This window comes from Nannobrachium achirus (assembly GCF_963921795.1).
Source record: "Nannobrachium achirus genome assembly, chromosome: 6".
NCBI lineage: Eukaryota > Metazoa > Chordata > Actinopteri > Myctophiformes > Myctophidae > Nannobrachium > Nannobrachium achirus.
The window spans coordinates 72,473,229-72,497,808 of NC_137815.1; the positions used below are offsets into that span (position 1 = coordinate 72,473,229).

A 24,580-nucleotide genomic window follows, 5' to 3' on the forward strand; every position below is an offset into this window, starting at 1 on the left:
GACCTGAAGGTCACACAGGACTTGACGGTCACACAGGACCTGACGGTCACACAGGACCTGAAGGTCACACAGGACTTGACGGTCACACAGGACCTGACGGTCACACAGGACCTGATGGTCACACAGGACCTGACGGTCACACAGGACCTGATGGTCACACAGGACCTGACGGTCACACAGGACCTGATGGTCACACAGGACTTGACGGTCACACAGGACCTGATGGTCACACAGGACCTGATGGTCACACAGGACCTGACGGTCACACAGGACCTGACGGTCACACAGGACCTGACGGTCACACAGGACCTGACGGTCACACAGGACCTGAAGGTCACACAGGACCTGACGGTCACACAGGACCTGACGGTCACACAGCAGGACCTGACGGTCACACAGGACTTGACGGTCACACAGGACCTGATGGTCACACAGGACCTGATGGTCACACAGGACCTGATGGTCACACAGGACCTGACGGTCACACAGGACCTGACGGTCACACAGGACCTGACGGTCACACAGGACCTGACGGTCACACAGGACCTGATGGTCACACAGGACCTGACGGTCACACAGGGCCCACACTGACTCAACACTGATCATAACCCCAAAAACTTGTTAGCGAGCCGAGCACTGACCCTCTGGCTGCCGTTGGCTTAACACAGTGGTTCTCAACCTGTGGGTCACTTAATGTGCAACTTTGTTTTCTCAACCAACAGTAAACAAACCAAGATAAAGTTTAAGTGTATAGAGGGTATCTGCACATTTCTAAAGTGACAATTTAAGGACTTTTTAATACATCTAAAATGACAAATTAAACATTGGCCAAATCGTTACATATTTGAGACAGAAATTGTGAAAATAGCCGATCTACATGCTCACAACGTGAGGCATTGTGATTATTTCCCGGGAAAAATGGGGGTGAACGTGGATTCGCCTGTAAAAGTTTTTTTCTCAACTGGTTCTTGTAGCTTGGGGTCACCTCTTAAGGATTCAAGAGGATGACCAGTGATATCCATTGAGCATTTTTTATTATTAACCCCTTAATGCCTGAAACATGGGCTCCCATTGACTTTCTATACAGGAGGAAAATACCCAGAAAAAGATTATTTTTCGGGGTATTTAAAGAGGATCTGAGGGGTCTAACTAGGGGGTTGTCATGATGCTGAATCCATTGCAGGCATTTGTTTTGCACAAAAAACATTCTGTGGGCTAGAAATAGCCTCAGAAAACAATACACGTATGGGTGAGTATTCATGTTAGTCGGAGGCCTTAGGGTTTTTTTTCTCGTGCTAATCAGTCTAAAAGTGCAAAATTTTGCACAGATGTAGCTCAGGGCATGCTCTAATGATTTAGCTAGGTCGGCGACCTTCGGGGTCACCACAACAGTAGTCACTATATGTACTATGTGGGTGCAAAATTCCTACCACTAGGGGGCGCTGTTTTAATTAATGCATAATTAATTAGATGGATTAAAATATTTTAATTAATGAATAAATTAGTATAAATTAATTGAATAAAATTTCAAAATCTGCATATTTAATATAATCATAACTAATATTTTAAAGTGTTATGGTTTTATGTTTTATATTGTTGGTTTATAAGTTTTTAAAAGTACTACAGTATGCAAGAATGGAGGATAGGAGGAGAAGAGAGGAGAAGAGAGGAGAAGAGAGGAAAGGGGGGAAGGGGAGGGGGGGGGTGGTCATGAATGGGGAAATAACAGCCCCTCAAGGATGTCGCAAAAATCGGTTGACTGTGTGTGTGTGTGTGTGTGTGTGTGTGTGTGTGTGTGTGTGTGTGTGTGTGTGTGTGTGCGTATGTCTGCAACATTGCAACAACTATTTTTCGTTCTAATCAATACCTCCATTATTAAATAGATATAATATAATAATATAGACACTCTGAGGATATTATCTGATTTTATCGCTTTTAATGTATGCCTATCAGATTTGACACAATTGCGATGGGGTATGCGTAAATTGATCCTCTAGTGGACATTGATACGGTGATAAATGGTACTGCAGCTGTGAAGACTTAATTGTTAAATTGTTTAATTCGTGTGCATGTCTTTGTGTGAGAGATAGAGTGGATGAGAGGAGAAGAGAGAGAGAGGAAAGGGGGAAAGGGTGGGGGGAATGTGTGATGCATACTGTGTCTGTGTGTGTGGGATGGTGATAGCACGACCCAGGTTGAACAAAACATATTGCAAGCAATGTGTGTAATAGTCATCTTACAACTTTTCAGCCAACAGCCGTGTATTGCAGAATGACAGTGCATACAGTAGCAACTTCTTTTTCTCGTTCCAACGTACGTTGTCTGTGTAAACAAAACGTTTAAATGCTACGTTACACTAATACAGTCCTTGTGACATCCATTATTACCAAATAATATTACAAAGAATTATAGATTGACAGCTTGTGGAACTGTATTGGCTCATAACAGGGTCATAGGGATATGTATGGCAATGAGAGGCTATTGCATGAGAGGTAGCGTTTTCAGGCCATCGGCTCCTAGTTGAGAGAGATGAAGCAGGGACCCCCACAACCTTTTCATAGATTCCATATAGTTTCATTTGTTTGACAGCACAATCATCAGTGTATTTTGGATTCATGTCAATGGCTCTTTTTCATATATTTAACCACTTGAGCCATCATTAGCTAATAAATTGGTATTATACTCTGTACTCGGTCTGCTATTTTGTCCCCCTACACCATACCTCTTTGCGAAAATAGCCAATCTGCAAGCTCACAACGTCTCACAGTGCGAAACATTGTATGCATGTAGATCTGCTATTTTTGTGTACTGTTCTACAGTGTTAATATAAAATGATTGGAAGCTTTTGAGGACCCCCTTTACTAACTCTGAAGCCCTTAGTTGATATTAAACCTACATTATAATTTAGTTTCATCTACACCTGTGATTTCAAAACCCTTCCACCCATGCATAGTCATATTGGGTACTGTATGACAGGGTGCACTAATATATTTCCTTATCAAGGTATCTAATTACCCTTATCTGACCCCCACATATGACACCAAGAGGGTACTCTATATCTTTATCTCTGATCATACTAGCAGTAGCTGATCTGTCATTTGAAAGTGTTACACGACAATCAGTCATTCGATAAAACAATGTGTTTATACATAAGATATTTAAAAGGGTAAACAAAAATTAAATCAGGTGTAAAGTAGGTGAAATAACTACATGTTGTACCAAGTGCCCCCCTCTCTGGGTAGTTAATCCTAAACTTCCTCATTTTTCACAAGTCTTCTTATCTACACAGCCCAGATGATATCAAGTAGGCTACTATGCTATCTTTATCTCTTATCACACTAACATTAGTTAGCCTGTTATTTGAAAGCTTCTCATAACTAATCAACCTTTTGATAAAATATAATGTGATCATACCATGGTTTTATAGGGTAAAAATAAATAAAATCAACGTTTAAGTAAATTATATAACTACATATGTTGTCCCAAGTGTTCCAACTATGCTTAGTTAATCCTACACTTCCTCATTTCTTCAACCACCAAGTTTTTCTTATCTATTTCTTCAGCCATGATCTATCAGGGGTGGTCACACTTTTGTGACTTTAGAAATTAAAATGAGTAGTTCAAAGCGATCCAACTCCCCAAAAAACAATGTATCTTAAGGGGGTTTGGAATAGTGGCACTAACATTACATAAATGAGAGAGGAATCCAGCTTGTAGATAAGCTATTTTCACTAGTTTGACTAACTATACTACTTATAGTTGTATTGTGGAGGTCTAATCTGTGTTCTCAAGATACTAGATTATTCAAAATATTTACCTCAACATGACCAATGTGTTGCATAGTAATACATTTAACTTAGATATGCTGTCAACCAAACCGGGTTGTCCCAGTCATGTATATATTAGGTGTTTTTGCACTGAATGGATTGATATTGGACAGAACTGACAATACACATGACAATGTCCTAATATTAGAAAGAATTATAGAGTGTCAGCTTGTAGATCTGCTATTTTCACATTTGTTTTTTCTTTGTTGCACAGACGTGCATAGACCCAGGGGGAAGGGTGCTTATCTTTAGAGTCCTTACACCTGATTGCAGTAAAAACAGTTTAAAGGCTATGACACACTAATGCAACTCCTTGTGTCACCCCATCTTACATTTATTTTGTATAATAATTAAATTAGATGTACAGTATGTTAGTTTTGTAGATTTGTGATTTTGAACCCATAGGCTAACAGCTTTGCAGATGTGTTATTTTGGGGTAATACCTTGCATACCTATTATTTTCACTGGGATGTGATGTACGTGGGGTTGTCCCTGTTGAATAATATATTGGAATATGGTGTGATTTATTCATGGATTTGATGGGTTAGGGTTAGGGGGATTATTTGTATGGCCACTAGTGGTACTACACCGCTAGAATAATAACTCTATTTCTCATTAACATTACATAAATGAGAGAGGAATACAGCTTGTAGATCAGCTATTTTCACAGTTTTTATTTTTTCATTGTAAGAACATGGGTGGGCACTAGTGACCACTAGTGGTACTGCAGCTGATGTAAAACAATAGACCGTTTGTCAGCCTTCTGATTGGTCCCTGAGACTCCCTGACTGGCCAACCAGAAAAAAACATTCACTTTTTGCTATCGGGGGTGGAGTTTGTGCAGTGGAGAATATTGAATGCGTCTTTCAAGAACTGTCCGCAGTGCGCGACACGGAGATCGGCCGGTACGGTGATAGCGACGGCAAGCGTCAAGCGATCTCGCTCATCATAACGAATAAGCTTCAACAAACTAGTTCACATGTACCTTATCAATGGTCTAAGAGTCACGATTGGGTACATATAATTTAAATGGGCAGAATTACGAAAAGCCAGCCTATTATGTGAGGAGAAACTTTCTCTCTGTCCTCTTCCTAGTACCCAAGATGCAATGCGCTTCTCTTTCTATCTCTGATCCAGAGGATTAAACTAATTAAAACATTTATTTTTCGGGGGAAAACTACTGTTTTGCTATGTAATTACTGTACCTTTTTCTTCCCTTTTTATTAATATCACGTAGATGTGTTTTTTGTGGTACTTTATATAGCTGTAATGAGGCTATGAAGGGAAAAAAAATCGCATCCACTACCACTATAAAAGAATCTGCAAAGAGGATTCTGTCCCACTGGGATTAAACAAATTAAAACATATATTTTCGGGTAAACCCCCTGTTTTGCAATGTAACTACTGTACCTTTGTCTTCCCTTTTTATTAATATCACCTAGGTGTTTTTCCTTTGGTACTTTATATAGCTGTAATGAGGCTATGAAGGGGAAAAAAATCCCATCCACTTCCACTATAAAAACAATCTGCCCAGGGTTAATGTCCCATCATAGTAACAGGGCAGAATGGGGCGGGATTTACAAAAGGGTTTATTGTATTGTACAATTTTTTTTTTTTTTTTTTTTTTTACTATTCATGGTCATCTCAGAGAGATGAAAAATAACCTTATACTTAGCATTGTAGCCACTTGAACCCAATCTAGGCAAAAACGGCCTATCTACAAAGGTTATCTAAAATACAATGGAGGGGCATTACATGAACAGTTTAACATTTTTTAAGTTTTGTGCCATTTGTCCAATACGCTGAAAACATGTATTAGTAGTAGTATATTATGGGGTTCAAATACTAGGTATTCCTTAAAATATTAAACTAAATATTGTGTTTAACCTAAAGATTTATCTTTACATACAGCACCTTGTTTTTCTACCCTGAACTTTGCAGCCTGAATGACTGATGAGGGAAAATACTGCCCTCTGGAGGATGTAGGGGAAATACCACCCCCTGGAGGATACAGGGGGAATACCAAATCAAACTGTACATACATATAATGAACTCGAATGTATGACACCATCCACTCACTCATCACTAAGAATTTCAACTAACACAAAACAGACAAAACTAAAAATTACTGCACAAACATCTCTAAGAAAATTTAAACTAATACAAAACAGACAAAAATAACGCTACTAAGAAATTTAAACTAACACAAAAACAGACAAAAACATCACGAGTCATCTAGATTACCATAGGTTCCGCAACTATCACTATTGCAGAGTCAGTAGCTTAGGTTACTCGTTGTGCTAAGGTATTGTTAATCTTTGAATTTGTAGATAAAACATATTTCTAGTGTTAGTGGTTAGATCATACATAATCTCACAATCTCTCTCTCCAACACAATTTCACTCATAATTTCTGTTTTTTTTTTTTCTTTTCTTTTTTTTTCTCTCTAAGCATAACAACTAGTAAACATAACTAATACGGTAGTTGCTCAGTACACCGTATAACTCATACAATAACTTATATTATTAAGAAATAATGCTCTGACAGCTAGTTGGGGAAATAGTGACATCTAGTGGATATGACAAGTTTCTCTACCCTGAACTCAGCCGTATAAATAACTGATGAGGGAAATACTGCCCCTGGAGGATCTAGGGGAAATACCATACATACTCATATTTAAGGATTGAATCCTTTTAGCGATAAGCTACAGATACAGATAACTAGAAAAACTAGCAGATCTATAGTCCCATCGAATATCAATACAATTAACATACAATGCTTTCCCCCTTCATCCCTATCCCACTGGTCATGTGTAACATAGTTGTTCTTTTCCTGGGGTGAAACACTAGCTAGATTTGTCTACAGTCTCTACACAGATCATACTCAGTAAATCAATTTGGTAGACATACTGGTTTGCCACCAACACAATTATCTTACACTTTATATTCTGACACTCTGGTCTACTCGTTACACGATGTGTCACTACTCTGCATAGCATAACACTATTCATCTGTACAAACCATGCACTTCCTCATTCAACACTAAAACGCACAAAACATAACAACTTTGCCACATAACAGAAACATTTTACAAAAATAACACCACTAAGAATGTTCAACTAGCAACATAACAAAAATATTTAAAAAAAAATAACACCACTAAGAAATTGAGACTAGAAACTAGAAAACATGGAGGATTCTTTTCTCTCTCTAAGCCATAACAACTAGTAAACATAACTAATACGGTAGTGCTCATTACACCATTTCATCAAAATCGGTAATCTATTTGGCAATAACTTTATGGTTATGATTCTATAAAATCTAAAAAACATTTGTAATTCAACCAAAATGTAATTCTGGAGTTTACTAAAATTGTACAAAGGGTGCTCAATCAAAATAGTATATATCTATTAATAGGAATATTTTTTAAGTTGTCTGATTTACACATTATTGTAGTAATTTAGTGGTGAGAATTGTTGTGTCACCACATGTGTGGTGAATTGTAACTTGAACGATATTACGGTGATATATACTTTTTACTATTATTGATGCCTTACAATTGTCTAAATAACTATATGAATATGGGGAATAAATCACTGATACTGCTAATATTTTACTTTTGTAGTTTATTCTGTTAGGTACACACCAACACCATTCAATAATTTATCAACCACTCATGATACCATCACACTGTTTAAAAAACCATTTGCTTTGAAAAAAGTATAGTCAATAAAAGCTGTTACTGTTAGGGTAAGACATTTGTTTGCCAAGAAAGGATAAAGAAAAAATAACCTCATGTTTTAACCATGTGTCTTTTATTATTATTTTATTTTTTACAAAGTTTACATTGATCACACCAAGTGTGCTTCATACGATGGCCTATGCAGGGTACCCATCTGTAGCAGTATGGGATATATGGATTGGTAAAATAATCAGCACTAAACATTACTAGTCATATTAGGCACATGTAATTATTCACATGGATAATTAAATACATTTTCCCCTCATTATTACCCATATGAATGATCACCATAGCTATTGAAAATGGTGTAAAATACATGTATATAATTTTGGTTACATTAGAATCGAGCTAAACTGGCCTCTCTAGTGAAACAAAAACTAATTTCAAAGCTATTACAGTAAAACCTCCATTTAATTGAACAAAAATACTACCAATACCAAATATTCAGTATATCAGTATATTTTTATTTTGACAAGAAAAACATAAACAAGTATTTACAAGGATAATCATAGTCAATACAACTGACAAAACATTACTATATGTCAAATGACACAGTGGTAACAAAATATATACACAGAATTCATTAAATAATTGAACATGATCACCAGTAAAATATACATTATATTCTTCTAAGTAAAATGTACATTATTGAGAAATAATGTTCAGTACTTGGTTCTACAGATGGTGTGTTACTCCAAAACAAAAAAAAAAAAAAAAAAAAGTATTTACAAGGATAATCATAGTCAATACAACTGACAAAACATTACTATATGGTAAATGGTACAGAGGTAATAAAATATACACAGAGTTCATTAAATAATTGAATATGAACATGAACAGCATAGCTAATGAAAATGGTGTACAAATATATACATAACAAATTGAAAATATAATTTATTCACAGTAACAATAAATCAATTATTAAGGTGTTTATACTTTATCTAATAATTCTTTAGTTCAACAGCTGGAGAGTTCCTCCATAATGTAACAAGTTCACTCAGAACAGAACCCGTTTTCTTGTCTTTACCCAATACCAGATTGGCATTAACAATCGCTCTGATATATCCTGGAATATCTTTAACACCCTTCAATTCATGTAGAAAAGTTTCACACACTCCATGCACTCTGGATGTTGTTGTAATAATGCCACGAGCTTCCAACACATGCATAACACATGGTATGAATCGGCGAGTCCATAGTCTTTTCATTAATTCTTCAAAATGAATGAAAAAATATCTTGATGGATGGGATAGACACTGTTCACAACCGTCACAATCCTCTTTCCATAGATCAGTTAGTATAGCATCCACTAGCATTGCTACGCATACTTTTATAATACGCAGAAAGCGTGAACCAAGTAAAGTTGCAGGTTGATCCAGATCCAGTGGTGATGTCACTGGGAGGGCCATGAAACCGTTGGTGATGAGGAGAAAAGAAGAATTTGTTTCCAACTTATGAATATCCATGAAATTATGAATATAACACACATTATATGTGCAAAACTATTCTCTCAAACTAGTTTTCTCAAATAATTACCAGCGTCAGAGCTTGCAGCATCAGGTGGGGTGTTAGTACAACATGTAAGAAATCCATTTAGCAATTCATCTTTCTTCATGTATCCACCAAGCACATTATCAACATTCATGTCATTATCGATTTTTTCCATGATATCATTCACATTCCTCCAGTCATATAGAATAGCTTCACATATCCCTTGCACTCTGGACGGTGTGATGACAATTCCTTGAGTTTCCAACACCTGCATAACACATGGTATGAATCGGCGAGTCCATAGTTTTTCCATTAACTTTTTAAAATGAGTGAATGTGTAATATTTTGGAATGGGGTAAAGGCATCGATGTTCGGTTTGACTGGGATGATCTATTTGACATCCCTCGCAGTCATCTTTCCACTGGTTATTTATAACCACACTCATTAACTTGGCGATGCATATTTTTATAATGTCCAAATGCATTATATTGCCCAGTCCATCAGGTTGGTCCATGGTCAGAGTTGAATTCATTGGAGAGGATGCTGAAAGCCATGGTGTGATGGAGAGTAGTCCGGGGTAATTCACAGGTGAAGACGGTGGAGCATTGAGACTTAAGTCTAGAGGAGAGTCAAAAAATATTGGTGATGGTGGAGGTAAAGGACCAAATTCTACAGTTTCCTCTGGAAGAGTAGTGGTAGCGTCATGCTTGTCATTGTCAACTTCTTCTCTTCTTTCAGTAGATTCCTCCATGGTTACTGGTGAAGAGCACCGTACGCACAATACCCTTATATTGTCTATGGGGAATAGGCGTGGTTGGAAGGGAAGGGTGGAACAGTAAGGTGGGCGTGTGACCCTAGTTAGCTAATTAGGTCAGCCCATGTTAATCCAACAATAAAAACCTAGATGGCCTAATTGATTGAAATCAAAAGATCATTTCTTTTTCTTCTTTGTTTCTGGCATCATGTTGTTTTCATCTGATTTGACTGTAAGCATATGTTTCCTTTTTAGCTTGTGTTCTACAGAATCACTAGAATTGTCCCAGGGCAATGTCTTTAGAGCAGGAAACATTAATATTACACTTCTTGTTTTCATAATATCCATGAAAGCAATGCATGTTGATTCACCTTTGGCCATAATAGCGTCCACAAGTTCAGTGGCGGGGTCTGAGGAGATGCGATACCTATCCAGGGGTGTGATTAGTTTTCGATCATAGATAAGTGAAATAAGCTTGAAGAGATTGTCAATATTGGACATCAGGATGTTTTGAAGTGTTGTCTTGTTTTTTCTTATATTGTCTTGTGCTCTCCTGACTGTATCACTGCAATCCATGTATCCGGGTTGTCCTTGATGTTGTACTGCATAAGGCAATGCCTTCAATTCAGGTCTAATTGCTATAACTTCATTATTTTGTAACATAGCTATGAACCCATGACAGAATTCTTCACCCTTACACATCATTTTATCCAAAAGCTCAACAGCTGCTGTGTAGGTGGATTGTGTATCCATGAGCTTTGCGTAGCAGACATTGTCAACAAGCTTCGATTGTAAAGCAAAATTGATGAAAGATCGCACATCTGACATGATGATTTCTTGCAGTCGAGACTTGTTTAACCTTAAAATCTCTGTAAATGACATTCCCTGCTTGAAACGAAATCCTTCCCTCTCTGTTTCAAAAACCATTGCTGGTTGACCGTACCACGGCATTTCCATCAGATCAGGAAACCTGTCTGTAAGTTTTGCATCTTTTAGCAGAGACAGGAACACTTGGCAAATCTTTTCACCCTTGTTCATGATATTATCAATGAGCCTATATGTTGCATCCAAATAAGACATCCGCATGAGGTCACGGTACTCATAAAACACCAGGGGGGTTTCTTCGATTTCGAAAACACATTGGATGGCATATTTGATATCTGGACACAGTATTTTTCTAATTTTTGAAAGGTTTTTCCGTATCATATCATGTGATGTTACACAACCGTTGTCAATTCTACATGGATGACTATACCAAGGCACGTGCTGCAGATCAGGATATGTTTCTATTGCGCTTGATCCTTGTAGCAAACATAGGAACTCACTGCAAGCAGTTTCGCCATTGGCCATAATTATTTCCAAGAGTCTTTGAACTGTCTCTGAACTGTCTGGGTTATTGTATACCATATGTTTGAGCTTATTGTAGTCCTCCAGATCCAACAAATGTTCTTCATGTCCAAAAGCCAACTGAAGGAGGTAAAGGACATCATGCCTCAGTATGCATTGAAGTTTTTTAGAGTTTTCTCTGATCAAATATTTTGCTGATCGTTCATATGATAGATTTAGAGCATTACTACCAATGAGGTCTCCTTCCTCTGGATAGGGTGGCGAAAAGTAAGGTTTAGAATAGCATACAGGTGATGGTGATGGTGAATCAGGGGTTGGATAGTATACACCATCCGTATCAGACATGAAATCTGCCCAGGCATCATATTGTATAGTTTTCTCTGGAAGAGTAGCGATAGAGTCATGCTTGCCATTGTCATCAAAATCTGCCATGGCTACTGGTGTAGAGTACATTATGAGAAATACCCTTATATATTGTAAGGGCAATAGGCGTGGTTGGTAGGGAGGGTGTAGAAGTAAGGGGAACCATCTAACGATTGGCTATAATGTGATAGAATGGTAGAAAAATGCGATGAGAAAAAATATATGTTTTTTGATATTTTTTATTTTTGACAAGAGAACATGATACAGCTTTACAGACATGTAACACATAAACACTTATTTTGTGATAATATAATTATCACATAATTATGACATCAACGCATCATATGTTTTGCTCTCAAATAATTATAATAATAATGTACACAACATAGTGATTTTATGGAATTTTCAGGTACTTTTATGGAATCAATCCAACATGGGTTATGGTACATTCAAAACAGAGAAGCCCCATTGAACAGACTAGCTCCAGATGGTTGTGATTTTTTTGAATTTCCAGGTGCTTTTATGGAATCAATCCAACCTGGCTTATGGAACATTGAAAACAGAGTAGTTCCAGAGGGTTTTACATTATTGTAGTCGATCCTATCCTGTATTGGTTTATTGTACATTGGAAACAGAGTAGATCCAGAGGGGTGATTGTGATTAGGTTCATTCAAGAGTTTTTTTTATCATGCACTAGGGATTGAAAACAGAGTAGTTCCAGAGGGTTTTACATTATTATAGTCGATCCTATCCCACATTGGTTTATTGTACATTGGAAACAGAGTAGATCCAGAGGGGTGATTGTGATTAGGTTCATTCAAGAGTTTTTTATCATGCACTAGGGGTATGCGTCTTGGGTCCTTTGTAGAGAGGTTTTGTAGAGAACGATTTTCACCGTTCAGGCGTTCATTCAGTAGCGTCATCTTGTGAGCCTCTTTTGCTTTGCTGAAAAACCAATTGATTAATTTCAGCACATCCTGCAGAAGCCACAAATCTCCTGCATGAAAGGCTAAACGGATTGGAAAATACATTTCCTTGTCCATAGCAGTCTTTGGTATTTCACAAGTTGGTCCATTTGTCTTGAATCTTACCAACAACCATAAATATGATCGTGAACAATCGATAAGGAATGCTTCTCCGCCCGATAAGCGAGAAGGCATCGCTTCATCTACTTTCACCATATCCGATGGCTTGATGAAATCATCTTTGGTCCATCTCCCCCAGTGTAGATAATCGGTGAAATCCTTGATAGCTGTCTCAAACCGATCAAATTCAGTAGCGTATACTCTCACACGATGCGTCTCAGACCATGATGTTTCCCCATCTTCCTCTGTATACAGATCAACGAATGGAAAAAGGGTGGTAGGCGAAAAATGGCATCGCAATTTACGTTCATTAGACAATTTCCATATCACATCATCGTTGTCCTGGTAAATCACACGATTAGAGTCCATTTTTACCTTTTTTACTCTTGAGCTTTATGTATGCTCAGCCATGGATGTCATCATTTATACATTCTGTAGGCCCCCACCCACAGTGACGTAGGATGGTACTGAATAATTACATGTGCCTAATATGACTAGTAATGTTTTTGTGTGTGAATATTTCACCAATACATATAGCCCATACTGTTACAGATGGGTATCCTGCATAGGTCCTAGTATGAAACACACTCGGTGTGATCAAATGTAAACTTTGGAAAAAAAAATAATAATAATAAAAGACACATGGTTAAAACATGAGGTTATTTTTTCTTTATCCTTTCTTGGCAAACAAATGTCTTACCCTAACAGTAACAGCTTTTATTGACTATACTTTTTTCAAAGCAAATGGTTTTTTAAACAGTGTGATGGTATCATGAGTGGTTGATAAATTATTGAATGGTGTTGGTGTGTACCTAACAGAATAAACTACAAAAGTAAAATATTAGCAGTATCAGTGATTTATTCCCCATATTCATATAGTTATTTAGACAATTGTAAGGCATCAATAATAGTAAAAAGTATATATCACCGTAATATCGTTCAAGTTACAATTCACCACACATGTGGTGACACAACAATTCTCAACACTAAATTACTACAATAATGTGTAAATCAGACAACTTAAAAAATATTCCTATTAATAGATATATACTATTTTGATTGAGCACCCTTTGTACAATTTTAGTAAACTCCAGAATTACATTTTGGTTGAATTACAAATGTTTTTTAGATTTTATAGAATCATAACCATAAAGTTATTGCCAAATAGATTACCGATTTTGATGAAATGGTGTAATGAGCACTACCGTATTAGTTATGTTTACTAGTTGTTATGGCTTAGAGAGAGAAAAGAATCCTCCATGTTTTCTAGTTTCTAGTCTCAATTTCTTAGTGGTGTTATTTTTTTTTAAATATTTTTGTTATGTTGCTAGTTGAACATTCTTAGTGGTGTTATTTTTGTAAAATGTTTCTGTTATGTGGCAAAGTTGTTATGTTTTGTGCGTTTTAGTGTTGAATGAGGAAGTGCATGGTTTGTACAGATGAATAGTGTTATGCTATGCAGAGTAGTGACACATCGTGTAACGAGTAGACCAGAGTGTCAGAATATAAAGTGTAAGATAATTGTGTTGGTGGCAAACCAGTATGTCTACCAAATTGATTTACTGAGTATGATCTGTGTAGAGACTGTAGACAAATCTAGCTAGTGTTTCACCCCAGGAAAAGAACAACTATGTTACACATGACCAGTGGGATAGGGATGAAGGGGGAAAGCATTGTATGTTAATTGTATTGATATTCGATGGGACTATAGATCTGCTAGTTTTTCTAGTTATCTGTATCTGTAGCTTATCGCTAAAAGGATTCAATCCTTAAATATGAGTATGTATGGTATTTCCCCTAGATCCTCCAGGGGCAGTATTTCCCTCATCAGTTATTTATACGGCTGAGTTCAGGGTAGAGAAACTTGTCATATCCACTAGATGTCACTATTTCCCCAACTAGCTGTCAGAGCATTATTTCTTAATAATATAAGTTATTGTATGAGTTATACGGTGTACTGAGCAACTACCGTATTAGTTATGTTTACTAGTTGTTATGCTTAGAGAGAAAAAAAAAGAAAAGAAAAAAAAAAAACAGAAATTATGAGTGAAATTGTGTTGGAGAGAGAGATTGTGAGATTATGTATGATCTAACCACTAACACTAGAAATATGTTTTATCTACAAATTCAAAGATTAACAATACCTTAGCACAACGAGTAACCTAAGCTACTGACTCTGCAATAGTGATAGTTGCGGAACCTATGGTAATCTAGATGACTCGTGATGTTTTTGTCTGTTTTTGTGTTAGTTTAAATTTCTTAGTAGCGTTATTTTTGTCTGTTTTGTATTAGTTTAAATTTTCTTAGAGATGTTTGTGCAGTAATTTTTAGTTTTGTCTGTTTTGTGTTAGTTGAAATTCTTAGTGATGAGTGAGTGGATGGTGTCATACATTCGAGTTCATTATATGTATGTACAGTTTGATTTGGTATTCCCCCTGTATCCTCCAGGGGGTGGTATTTCCCCTACATCCTCCAGAGGGCAGTATTTTCCCTCATCAGTCATTCAGGCTGCAAAGTTCAGGGTAGAAAAACTATATCCACTAGATGGCACTATTTTCCCAACTACTGTCAAAGCATTATTTCTAGATAAAGCTAAACTAACTTGTCATATCCACTAGATGTCACTATTTTCCCAGCTACTGTCAAAGCAATTATTTTTAAATAAAACTAAACTATTGTATGAGTGAAACAATTATTTGCTTTAAAAATACTAAATCCATTTAGGCGTTTCTAAGGCATACACGTTTAGTGAATATCTACCGTATAGGATGGAAGTAACAGGATAAAATAATAGGGTTGTACGGTAAATATATTGGCATTTCAATTTAGTTTGTCAAAAAATAATATATGATCTCCCTATTCCATCAATTACAAGAAATACACATGCTGTTGTTAGTGATTCACCCCAACAGATATCGCTATTTCACATACATCTGTCAACTTAGTAATCCATAATTTCATATGACGGATTTGAATTTCCCATTGCATAAGCATACCTGGAAGCCTATATGTAAAGGTGCTGTATGTAAAGATAAATCTTTAGGTTAAACACAATATTTAGTTTAATATTTTAAGGAATACCTAGTATTTGAACCCCATAATATACTACTACTAATACATGTTTTCAGCGTATTGGACAAATGGCACAAAACTTAAAAAATGTTAAACTGTTCATGTAATGCCCCTCCATTGTATTTTAGATAACCTTTGTAGATAGGCCGTTTTTGCCTAGATTGGGTTCAAGTGGCTACAATGCTAAGTATAAGGTTATTTTTCATCTCTCTGAGATGACCATGAATAGTAAAAAAAAAAAAAAAAAAAAAAATTGTACAATACAATTGTTTTACATCAGCTGCAGTACCACTAGTGGTCACTAGTGCCCACCCATGTTCTTACAATGAAAAAATAAAAACTGTGAAAATAGCTGATCTACAAGCTGTATTCCTCTCTCATTTATGTAATGTTAATGAGAAATAGAGTTATTATTCTAGCGGTGTAGTACCACTAGTGGCCATACAAATAATCCCCCTAACCCTAACCCATCAAATCCATGAATAAATCACACCATATTCCAATATATTATTCAACAGGGACAACCCCACGTACATCACATCCCAGTGAAAATAATAGGTATGCAAGGTATTACCCCAAAATAACACATCTGCAAAGCTGTTAGCCTATGGGTTCAAAATCACAAATCTACAAAACTAACATACTGTACATCTAATTTAATTATTATACAAAATAAATGTAAGATGGGGTGACACAAGGAGTTGCATTAGTGTGTCATAGTCTTTAAACTGTTTTTACTGCAATCAGGTGTATGGACTCTAAAGATAAGCACCCTTCCCCCTGGGTCTATGCACGTCTGTGCAACAAAGAAAAAACAAATGTGAAAATAGCAGATCTACAAGCTGACACTCTATAATTCTTTCTAATATTAGGACATTGTCATGTGTATTGTCAGTTCTGTCCAATATCAATCCATTCAGTGCAAAAACACCTAATATATACATGACTGGGACAACCCGGTTTGGTTGACAGCATATCTAAGTTAAATGTATTACTATGCAACACATTGGTCATGTTGAGGTAAATATTTTGAATAATCTAGTATCTTGAGAACACAGATTAGACCTCCACAATACAACTATAAGTAGTATAGTTAGTCAAACTAGTGAAAATAGCTTATCTACAAGCTGGATTCCTCTCTCATTTATGTAATGTTAGTGCCACTATTCCAAACCCCCTTAAGATACATTGTTTTTTGGGGAGTTGGATCGCTTTGAACTACTCATTTTAATTTCTAAAGTCACAAAAGTGTGACCACCCCTGATAGATCATGGCTGAAGAAATAGATAAGAAAAACTTGGTGGTTGAAGAAATGAGGAAGTGTAGGATTAACTAAGCATAGTTGGAACACTTGGGACAACATATGTAGTTATATAATTTACTTAAACGTTGATTTTATTTATTTTTACCCTATAAAACCATGGTATGATCACATTATATTTTATCAAAAGGTTGATTAGTTATGAGAAGCTTTCAAATAACAGGCTAACTAATGTTAGTGTGATAAGAGATAAAGATAGCATAGTAGCCTACTTGATATCATCTGGGCTGTGTAGATAAGAAGACTTGTGAAAAATGAGGAAGTTTAGGATTAACTACCCAGAGAGGGGGGCACTTGGTACAACATGTAGTTATTTCACCTACTTTACACCTGATTTAATTTTTGTTTACCCTTTTAAATATCTTATGTATAAACACATTGTTTTATCGAATGACTGATTGTCGTGTAACACTTTCAAATGACAGATCAGCTACTGCTAGTATGATCAGAGATAAAGATATAGAGTACCCTCTTGGTGTCATATGTGGGGGTCAGATAAGGGTAATTAGATACCTTGATAAGGAAATATATTAGTGCACCCTGTCATACAGTACCCAATATGACTATGCATGGGTGGAAGGGTTTTGAAATCACAGGTGTAGATGAAACTAAATTATAATGTAGGTTTAATATCAACTAAGGGCTTCAGAGTTAGTAAAGGGGGTCCTCAAAAGCTTCCAATCATTTTATATTAACACTGTAGAACAGTACACAAAAATAGCAGATCTACATGCATACAATGTTTCGCACTGTGAGACGTTGTGAGCTTGCAGATTGGCTATTTTCGCAAAGAGGTATGGTGTAGGGGGACAAAATAGCAGACCGAGTACAGAGTATAATACCAATTTATTAGCTAATGATGGCTCAAGTGGTTAAATATATGAAAAAGAGCCATTGACATGAATCCAAAATACACTGATGATTGTGCTGTCAAACAAATGAAACTATATGGAATCTATGAAAAGGTTGTGGGGGTCCCTGCTTCATCTCTCTCAACTAGGAGCCGATGGCCTGAAAACGCTACCTCTCATGCAATAGCCTCTCATTGCCATACATATCCCTATGACCCTGTTATGAGCCAATACAGTTCCACAAGCTGTCAATCTATAATTCTTTGTAATATTATTTGGTAATAATGGATGTCACAAGGACTGTATTAGTGTAACGTAGCATTTAAACGTTTTGTTTACACAGACAACGTACGTTGGAACGAGAAAAAGAAGTTGCTACTGTATGCACTGTCATTCTGCAATACACGGCTGTTGGCTGAAAAGTTGTAAGATGACTATTACACACATTGCTTGCAATATGTTTTGTTCAACCTGGGTCGTGCTATCACCATCCCACACACACAGACACAGTATGCATCACACATTCCCCCCACCCTTTCCCCCTTTCCTCTCTCTCTCTTCTCCTCTCATCCACTCTATCTCTCACACAAAGACATGCACACGAATTAAACAATTTAACAATTAAGTCTTCACAGCTGCAGTACCATTTATCACCGTATCAATGTCCACTAGAGGATCAATTTACGCATACCCCATCGCAATTGTGTCAAATCTGATAGGCATACATTAAAAGCGATAAAATCAGATAATATCCTCAGAGTGTCTATATTATTATATTATATCTATTTAATAATGGAGGTATTGATTAGAACGAAAAATAGTTGTTGCAATGTTGCAGACATACGCACACACACACACACACACACACACACACACACAGTCAACCGATTTTTGCGACATCCTTGAGGGGCTGTTATTTCCCCATTCATGACCACCCCCCCCTCCCCTTCCCCCCTTTCCTCTCTTCTCCTCTCTTCTCCTCTCTTCTCCTCCTATCCTCCATTCTTGCATACTGTAGTACTTTTAAAAACTTATAAACCAACAATATAAAACATAAAACCATAACACTTTAAAATATTAGTTATGATTATATTAAATATGCAGATTTTGAAATTTTATTCAATTAATTTATACTAATTTATTCATTAATTAAAATATTTTAATCCATCTAATTAATTATGCATTAATTAAAACAGCGCCCCCTAGTGGTAGGAATTTTGCACCCACATAGTACATATAGTGACTACTCACAACACCCACAAAACTCTGAAAAGTGATGACTCATCACTTTTCATCACTAAAGTCGATGGGAGCCCAACTTGATTTGGCCGCTGTGGCGACCCCGAATGTCGCAGACTCGGGCGCCCTAGCTAAATCATTAGAGCAAGCCCTGAGCTACATCTGTGCAAAATTTTGCACTTTTAGACTGATTAGCACGAGAAAAAAACCCCTAAGGCCTCCGACTAACATGAATACTCACCCATACGTGTATTGTTTTCTGAGGCTATTTCTAGCCCACAGAATGTTTTTTGTGCAAAACAAATGCCTGCAATGGATTCAGCATCATGACAAACCCCTAGTTAGACCCCTCAGATCCTCCTTAAATACCCCGAAAAATAATCTTTTTCTGGGTATTTTCCTCCTGTATAGAAAGTCAATGGGAGCCCATGTTTCAGGCATTAAGGGGTTAATAATAAAAAATGCTCAATGGATATCACTGGTCATCCTCTTGAATCCTTAAGAGGTGACCCCAAGCTACAAGAACCAGTTGAGAAAAAAACTTTTACCGACGAAACCACGTTCAGCCAAAAATCACCGTTTTTTTCCCGGACTATTATGTAGATCTGCTATTTTCACAAGAGAACCATGTTATACAAAATGTAATTCCTGAACTCCAAGCACACTCCTCTTTTCAATCAATCAATAAGCAGTATTATTATAATCGTTGAATAATCAATGTGTTGTTGTGAGCTTGTAGTTCGTCTGTAGTATTTTCGCTATTCGTCATAATGTCGAAGGATTTAGGGCTTTAGGGCTTAGCCACTTAAACTCCAGCATCAGTATTGTGGGCACAATGATTGCAGAAAAAGCTTGTATTGCTGTTTAAGGCACTAGCATAGAGCCCTGAGGTACTCCGGTCCACCATAGAAGTGGGTTGTAAATAATATGATTTTGAACTTCTGTCACCCTCCTCTTCCTCCCTCCTCTTCCTCTCAGACGATCACTCCAGGGTTCATCTCTCGTCCTTGGAGGGGGTCCCCGACTCCGACTTTATCAACGCCTCCTTTATAAATGTCAGTATGATGATTATGATGTTTTCTCCCACGCATACAGCTGTTTGAATCCACGTTTAAACAACCTCTGAATGCCTGAATATAATTCTTTCCATTTTCTTTTTTGTATAGGGTTACCAAGAGAAGAATAAATTTATTGGAGCTCAAGGTAAAAGAAAAAAAAAAACTAACAATAATGATAATGAGAGAGATATAGCCTATAGGCCAAAGGTTAACGGTATCTTTACTAAAACTATTCTGTGACTATCCTAGGTATTGGCTGTTTCATCTTTTGGTTTGTCCTCTCTTTGTCTCCCCGTCTCTCTGCGTCTCCCAGGGCCAAAGGAGGAAACAGTAAATGACTTCTGGAGAATGATCTGGGAGCAGAACACGGCCACCATCGTCATGGTGACCAACCTGAAGGAGAGGAAAGAGGTAGTGATCCACAAGTAACACAGAAACCCAGTCCACATGGTAGCCTTGCTCCACTGTGGAACTCACACTTCATGTGGCCTGCCTATGATCGCGGTCATCTGTGTGTAACTGTGTATGTCTCTCGCGATATTTATCGATGACGTATGACTCAAAATTTGGCAAGGTTTCGTTTGGAAGAAAGAGACCCTTTGGAAATCAGATATATAGCTTATATATACTTGAGCAAGATATGAATATGTATACATGCAGAGTAGGGTTGCAACGGTATGAGATTTTTAACACGGAAAATATCATCCGTGTCAACACTGTGGTTATCGGTAACACCGTTTCAACCACCATTGCGTGTCTTGTCGTCTTGTGAGCACTCAGTAGCAGCCAATGCTACCTCAAGCTACAACAACAACAACAACCATCCGACCATCAAACATATCATTTTCCAAATGTCTGAATGTCTGTCTGTCTGTCACAGCGTTTCTCCTCGATGGCTGGACCAATTGATCTGAATCCGCATCACCATTAGCATATGAACACACCTGACATATGCTGTATATTAGCATTTTTATGGTGTATCTATTATCTATTCTGCATCTAGCATGAGGCATACCTATTCTGCATCTAGCATGAGGCAACATGTTTCACCAGCTGTGTGTGTGTGTGTGTGTGTGTGTGTGTGTGTGTGTGTGTGTGTGTGTGTGTGTGTGTGTGTGTGTGTGTGTGTGTGTGTGTGTGTGTGTGTGTGTGTGTGTGTGTGTGTGTGTGTGTGTGTGTGTGTGTGTGTGTACACAGTATCTCTGTAGCCATTAAACGAAACGGGTATTTCTTACATTGATGCTCCTACATAATATCATGCAAGCACCAGTTAAAGTTTCTTTCCATCCCTCATATACCCACACACTGCACATCATTTCGGAGCTCATATCTTTGAACGGGTAAGGGCTAGTATTACAAATTCAGCTTTGTAAAAAAGCAACACCACTTAGTGTTACAACAGCCCTGCGTTTTCTTGTTTGGCTAATCGTTGTTTATCTGCCTACGGCACGCTTTGACATTATAAAGCCACACCTAGTCTCCTGGAACGTGCCCTGCGAGTGGGGACGAGATATCATGCAGTCTGATGGGCTGTGCCTCGCCCTGTGGATGATCCGTTGATTCTGGATATGTTCTCGACACTCCCACACAAGGAACAGCTCCCGGCCTCCCGCGATTGAGAACCGAATCCCATCGTTCATTTAACTCATTGAATGCCATTTCAAGATGGCCCCCAAGTACCAGACTGCCACTATCCTAGATTTCTAGTGCACGGATCAATTTTTAGTGCACGGATCGTGCACGCCCATGCACCATATATGCATCATATGTGTAGTACTTTTTAACAGCTTTCAAACAAAAAAATCCGCTTGGAAATCCGTTCAGGCATTCATGAGATACAAGCCTTCAAAGTCAGACAAAACAGCCATTTTTGACATTTTGAAAGATGTGTTTGTTATGGGGCTAAACATGCAATTTCACAATTGCGATCATGCCTAATACATTTGAGGCATTTTTAGAAATTTTTTTATAAAAAAAAATTTTGATTTTTTTTTTTTTTTTTTTTTCAAAATGGCTTCCAACTCGGGAAACTCGGGCTGTGGCAGCCTGGGACTACTGTAATAACTCGGGAAACTCGGGCCTTGGCAGTCAATGAGTTAAAAGAGCTTTTCAAAAGAGCGGAATCGTTGGCGAACGTCACATCTCTACTGCGCTCCTCGGGGCAGAGCAGAGCAGCGGCTGCGTTTTCTTTTTATTTAACGGTGTTATCGGTGTGCAAGTAAAGTACCGCTGCAATCCTAATGCAGAGGAGAACGTAATTTATATAATATATTATATAGCATACCTATATGTTACACTGTATGTCCCGTTGGGAGCAACTCCTCACAAATAAACAGCCCCTCTCTCGCTCACGCCCACTTCTGTCTGGTTATGTTTTTGGATCTCAATGGAAGGAAATATATACATTAAAGTACTATGCGCCGCGCGACTAAATGGCTTTTTTTTTGCGGGAGGGAGTGGCGGGCAGACATTAACTCCGAAATGAAGTCATTGCCGGGGCGGAGCGGGAACAGTCAGAAATCCGATGGGATTAAGCAGTGGGATTAAGAAAACACACCCGCGCAGGGCTCTGCCCCACTGTAAAATAAATAATACTTAAAGGGGGAGTTCAGTCAAATAAATATGATAACAAGTGTATTCCCAGTTTGTCACACAACAGAGTAATGTATTATTAACCAACGGACAAAATTTGAATGATGAAAAAATCTAAAATTTTGAAAAATTACATTTCAAAAATGTGTGAAATCCAATACATATTTTTCTGTCATTTCTGCCAAGGGCTGTAGGGGCGTGGCCTATGTACAGCATGAAGCTACGCCCATTCACGTAGGTATCTGCTTCCGTTTTCAGAGGTGTTAAAAAAGTACTTTTACTCAAAAAAGTAACTAAGTACATTTACTCAAGTACTGTAATTAACTCAACTGCTGCCATTTAACAATACCTTCGTACTCCAATCCTGCCATTCGTCTCCATAGACTTCCATGTAATTCATAGTGCACGGATCATGCACACCCAAGCCTAGATCATGCACCACGTGTGTCCACATTGCTCACAGCTTTCAAACAAAAAAATCTGAATGGAAATCCGTTCAGGCATTCATGAGATAACAGCCATTATGTTTTCCTAAAATGTAAACAAAGATGGCTGCCATGCTTGAAAGATGGGGTTGCTATGGGGGTTAAACACGCAATTTCGCGATCGCTATCATGCCTGCGTGATTCAAAATAACGACGGAGTTCGGCCAGTGGAGACGCCCCCTTTTAACTCATTGAATGCCATTTCAAGATGGCCCCCAAGTACCAGACTGCCACTATCCTAGATTTCTAGTGCACGGATCAATTTTTAGTGCACGGATCGTGCACGCCCATGCACCATATATGCATCATATGTGTAGTACTTTTTAACAGCTTTCAAACAAAAAAATCCGCTTGGAAATCCGTTCAGGCATTCATGAGATACAAGCCTTCAAAGTCAGACAAAACAACACTGCCACCTTCCTAAATTTCTAGTGCACGGCTACATTTTTAGTGCACGGATCGTGCACGCCCATGCCTAGATCATGCACCATATGTGTAGTACTTTTTAACAGCTTTCAAACAAAAAAATCCGCTTGGAAATCCGTTCAGGCATTCATGAGATACAAGCCTTCAAAGTCAGACAAAACAGCCATTTTTGACATTTTGAAAGATGTGTTTGTTATGGGGCTAAACATGCAATTTCGCAATTGCGATCATGCCTAATACATTTGAGGCATTTTTAGAAATTTTTTTATAAAAAATTTTTTTTGAAAAAAAAAAAAAAAATATCTTTTTTTTTTTTTTTCAAAATGGCTTCCAACTCGGGAAACTCGGGCTGTGGCAGCCTGGGACTACTGTAATAACTCGTGAAACTCGTGCCTTGGCAGTCAATGAGTTAACAACACACACGCTGAAGCCTGCACTGTTTCTGCCGTGGCACCCAGAACCTGTGGTGACTTAATTAAATGTTTTAACTGTATCAAAATATTTTGTATCAAAATAATTTGCACTAAATGTTAATTGAAGCCTGCATTTTGCACAATGCACAGCCACTAAAAAGAAGGGAAAAAAACTGTTTATTTACACAAAATGTGATTTAACGTTCATACTCAGCATTTCCTTAAAGCGGGGGTCAGCAACCCGCGGCTCTAGAGCCGCATGCGGCTCTTTAGCGCCACCCTAGTGGCTCCCTGGAGCTTTTTCAAAAATGTATTAAAGGAAAAATATATATATTTTTTTGTTTTAATATGGTTTCTGTAGGAGGACAAACATCACACAAACATTATTAACGCTTTCCAATGCTGTAAAAATGTGTATAATAAATATTAAATGCTCATTATTTATTTGTAGCCTACTTAGTCATTTTGACAGTAGGCTAATATATAGCTAATATAGACTTTTAATATCATCACTG

General features: G+C 37.5%; 1 protein-coding gene across 1 annotated transcript in view; it reads left to right on the plus strand.

The window, feature by feature from the left end:
• Nucleotides 1–24,580, plus strand: part of ptpra (protein tyrosine phosphatase receptor type A) — a 67,631-nt gene that overhangs the window by 16,215 nt on the left and 26,836 nt on the right. Inside the window, exons 7-9 of the mRNA XM_080728631.1 lie at nt 20,070–20,146; nt 20,258–20,294; nt 20,463–20,560. Coding sequence (XP_080584757.1) covers nt 20,070–20,146; nt 20,258–20,294; nt 20,463–20,560 — 212 coding nt within the window. The remainder of the gene's footprint in view (nt 1–20,069; nt 20,147–20,257; nt 20,295–20,462; nt 20,561–24,580) is intronic.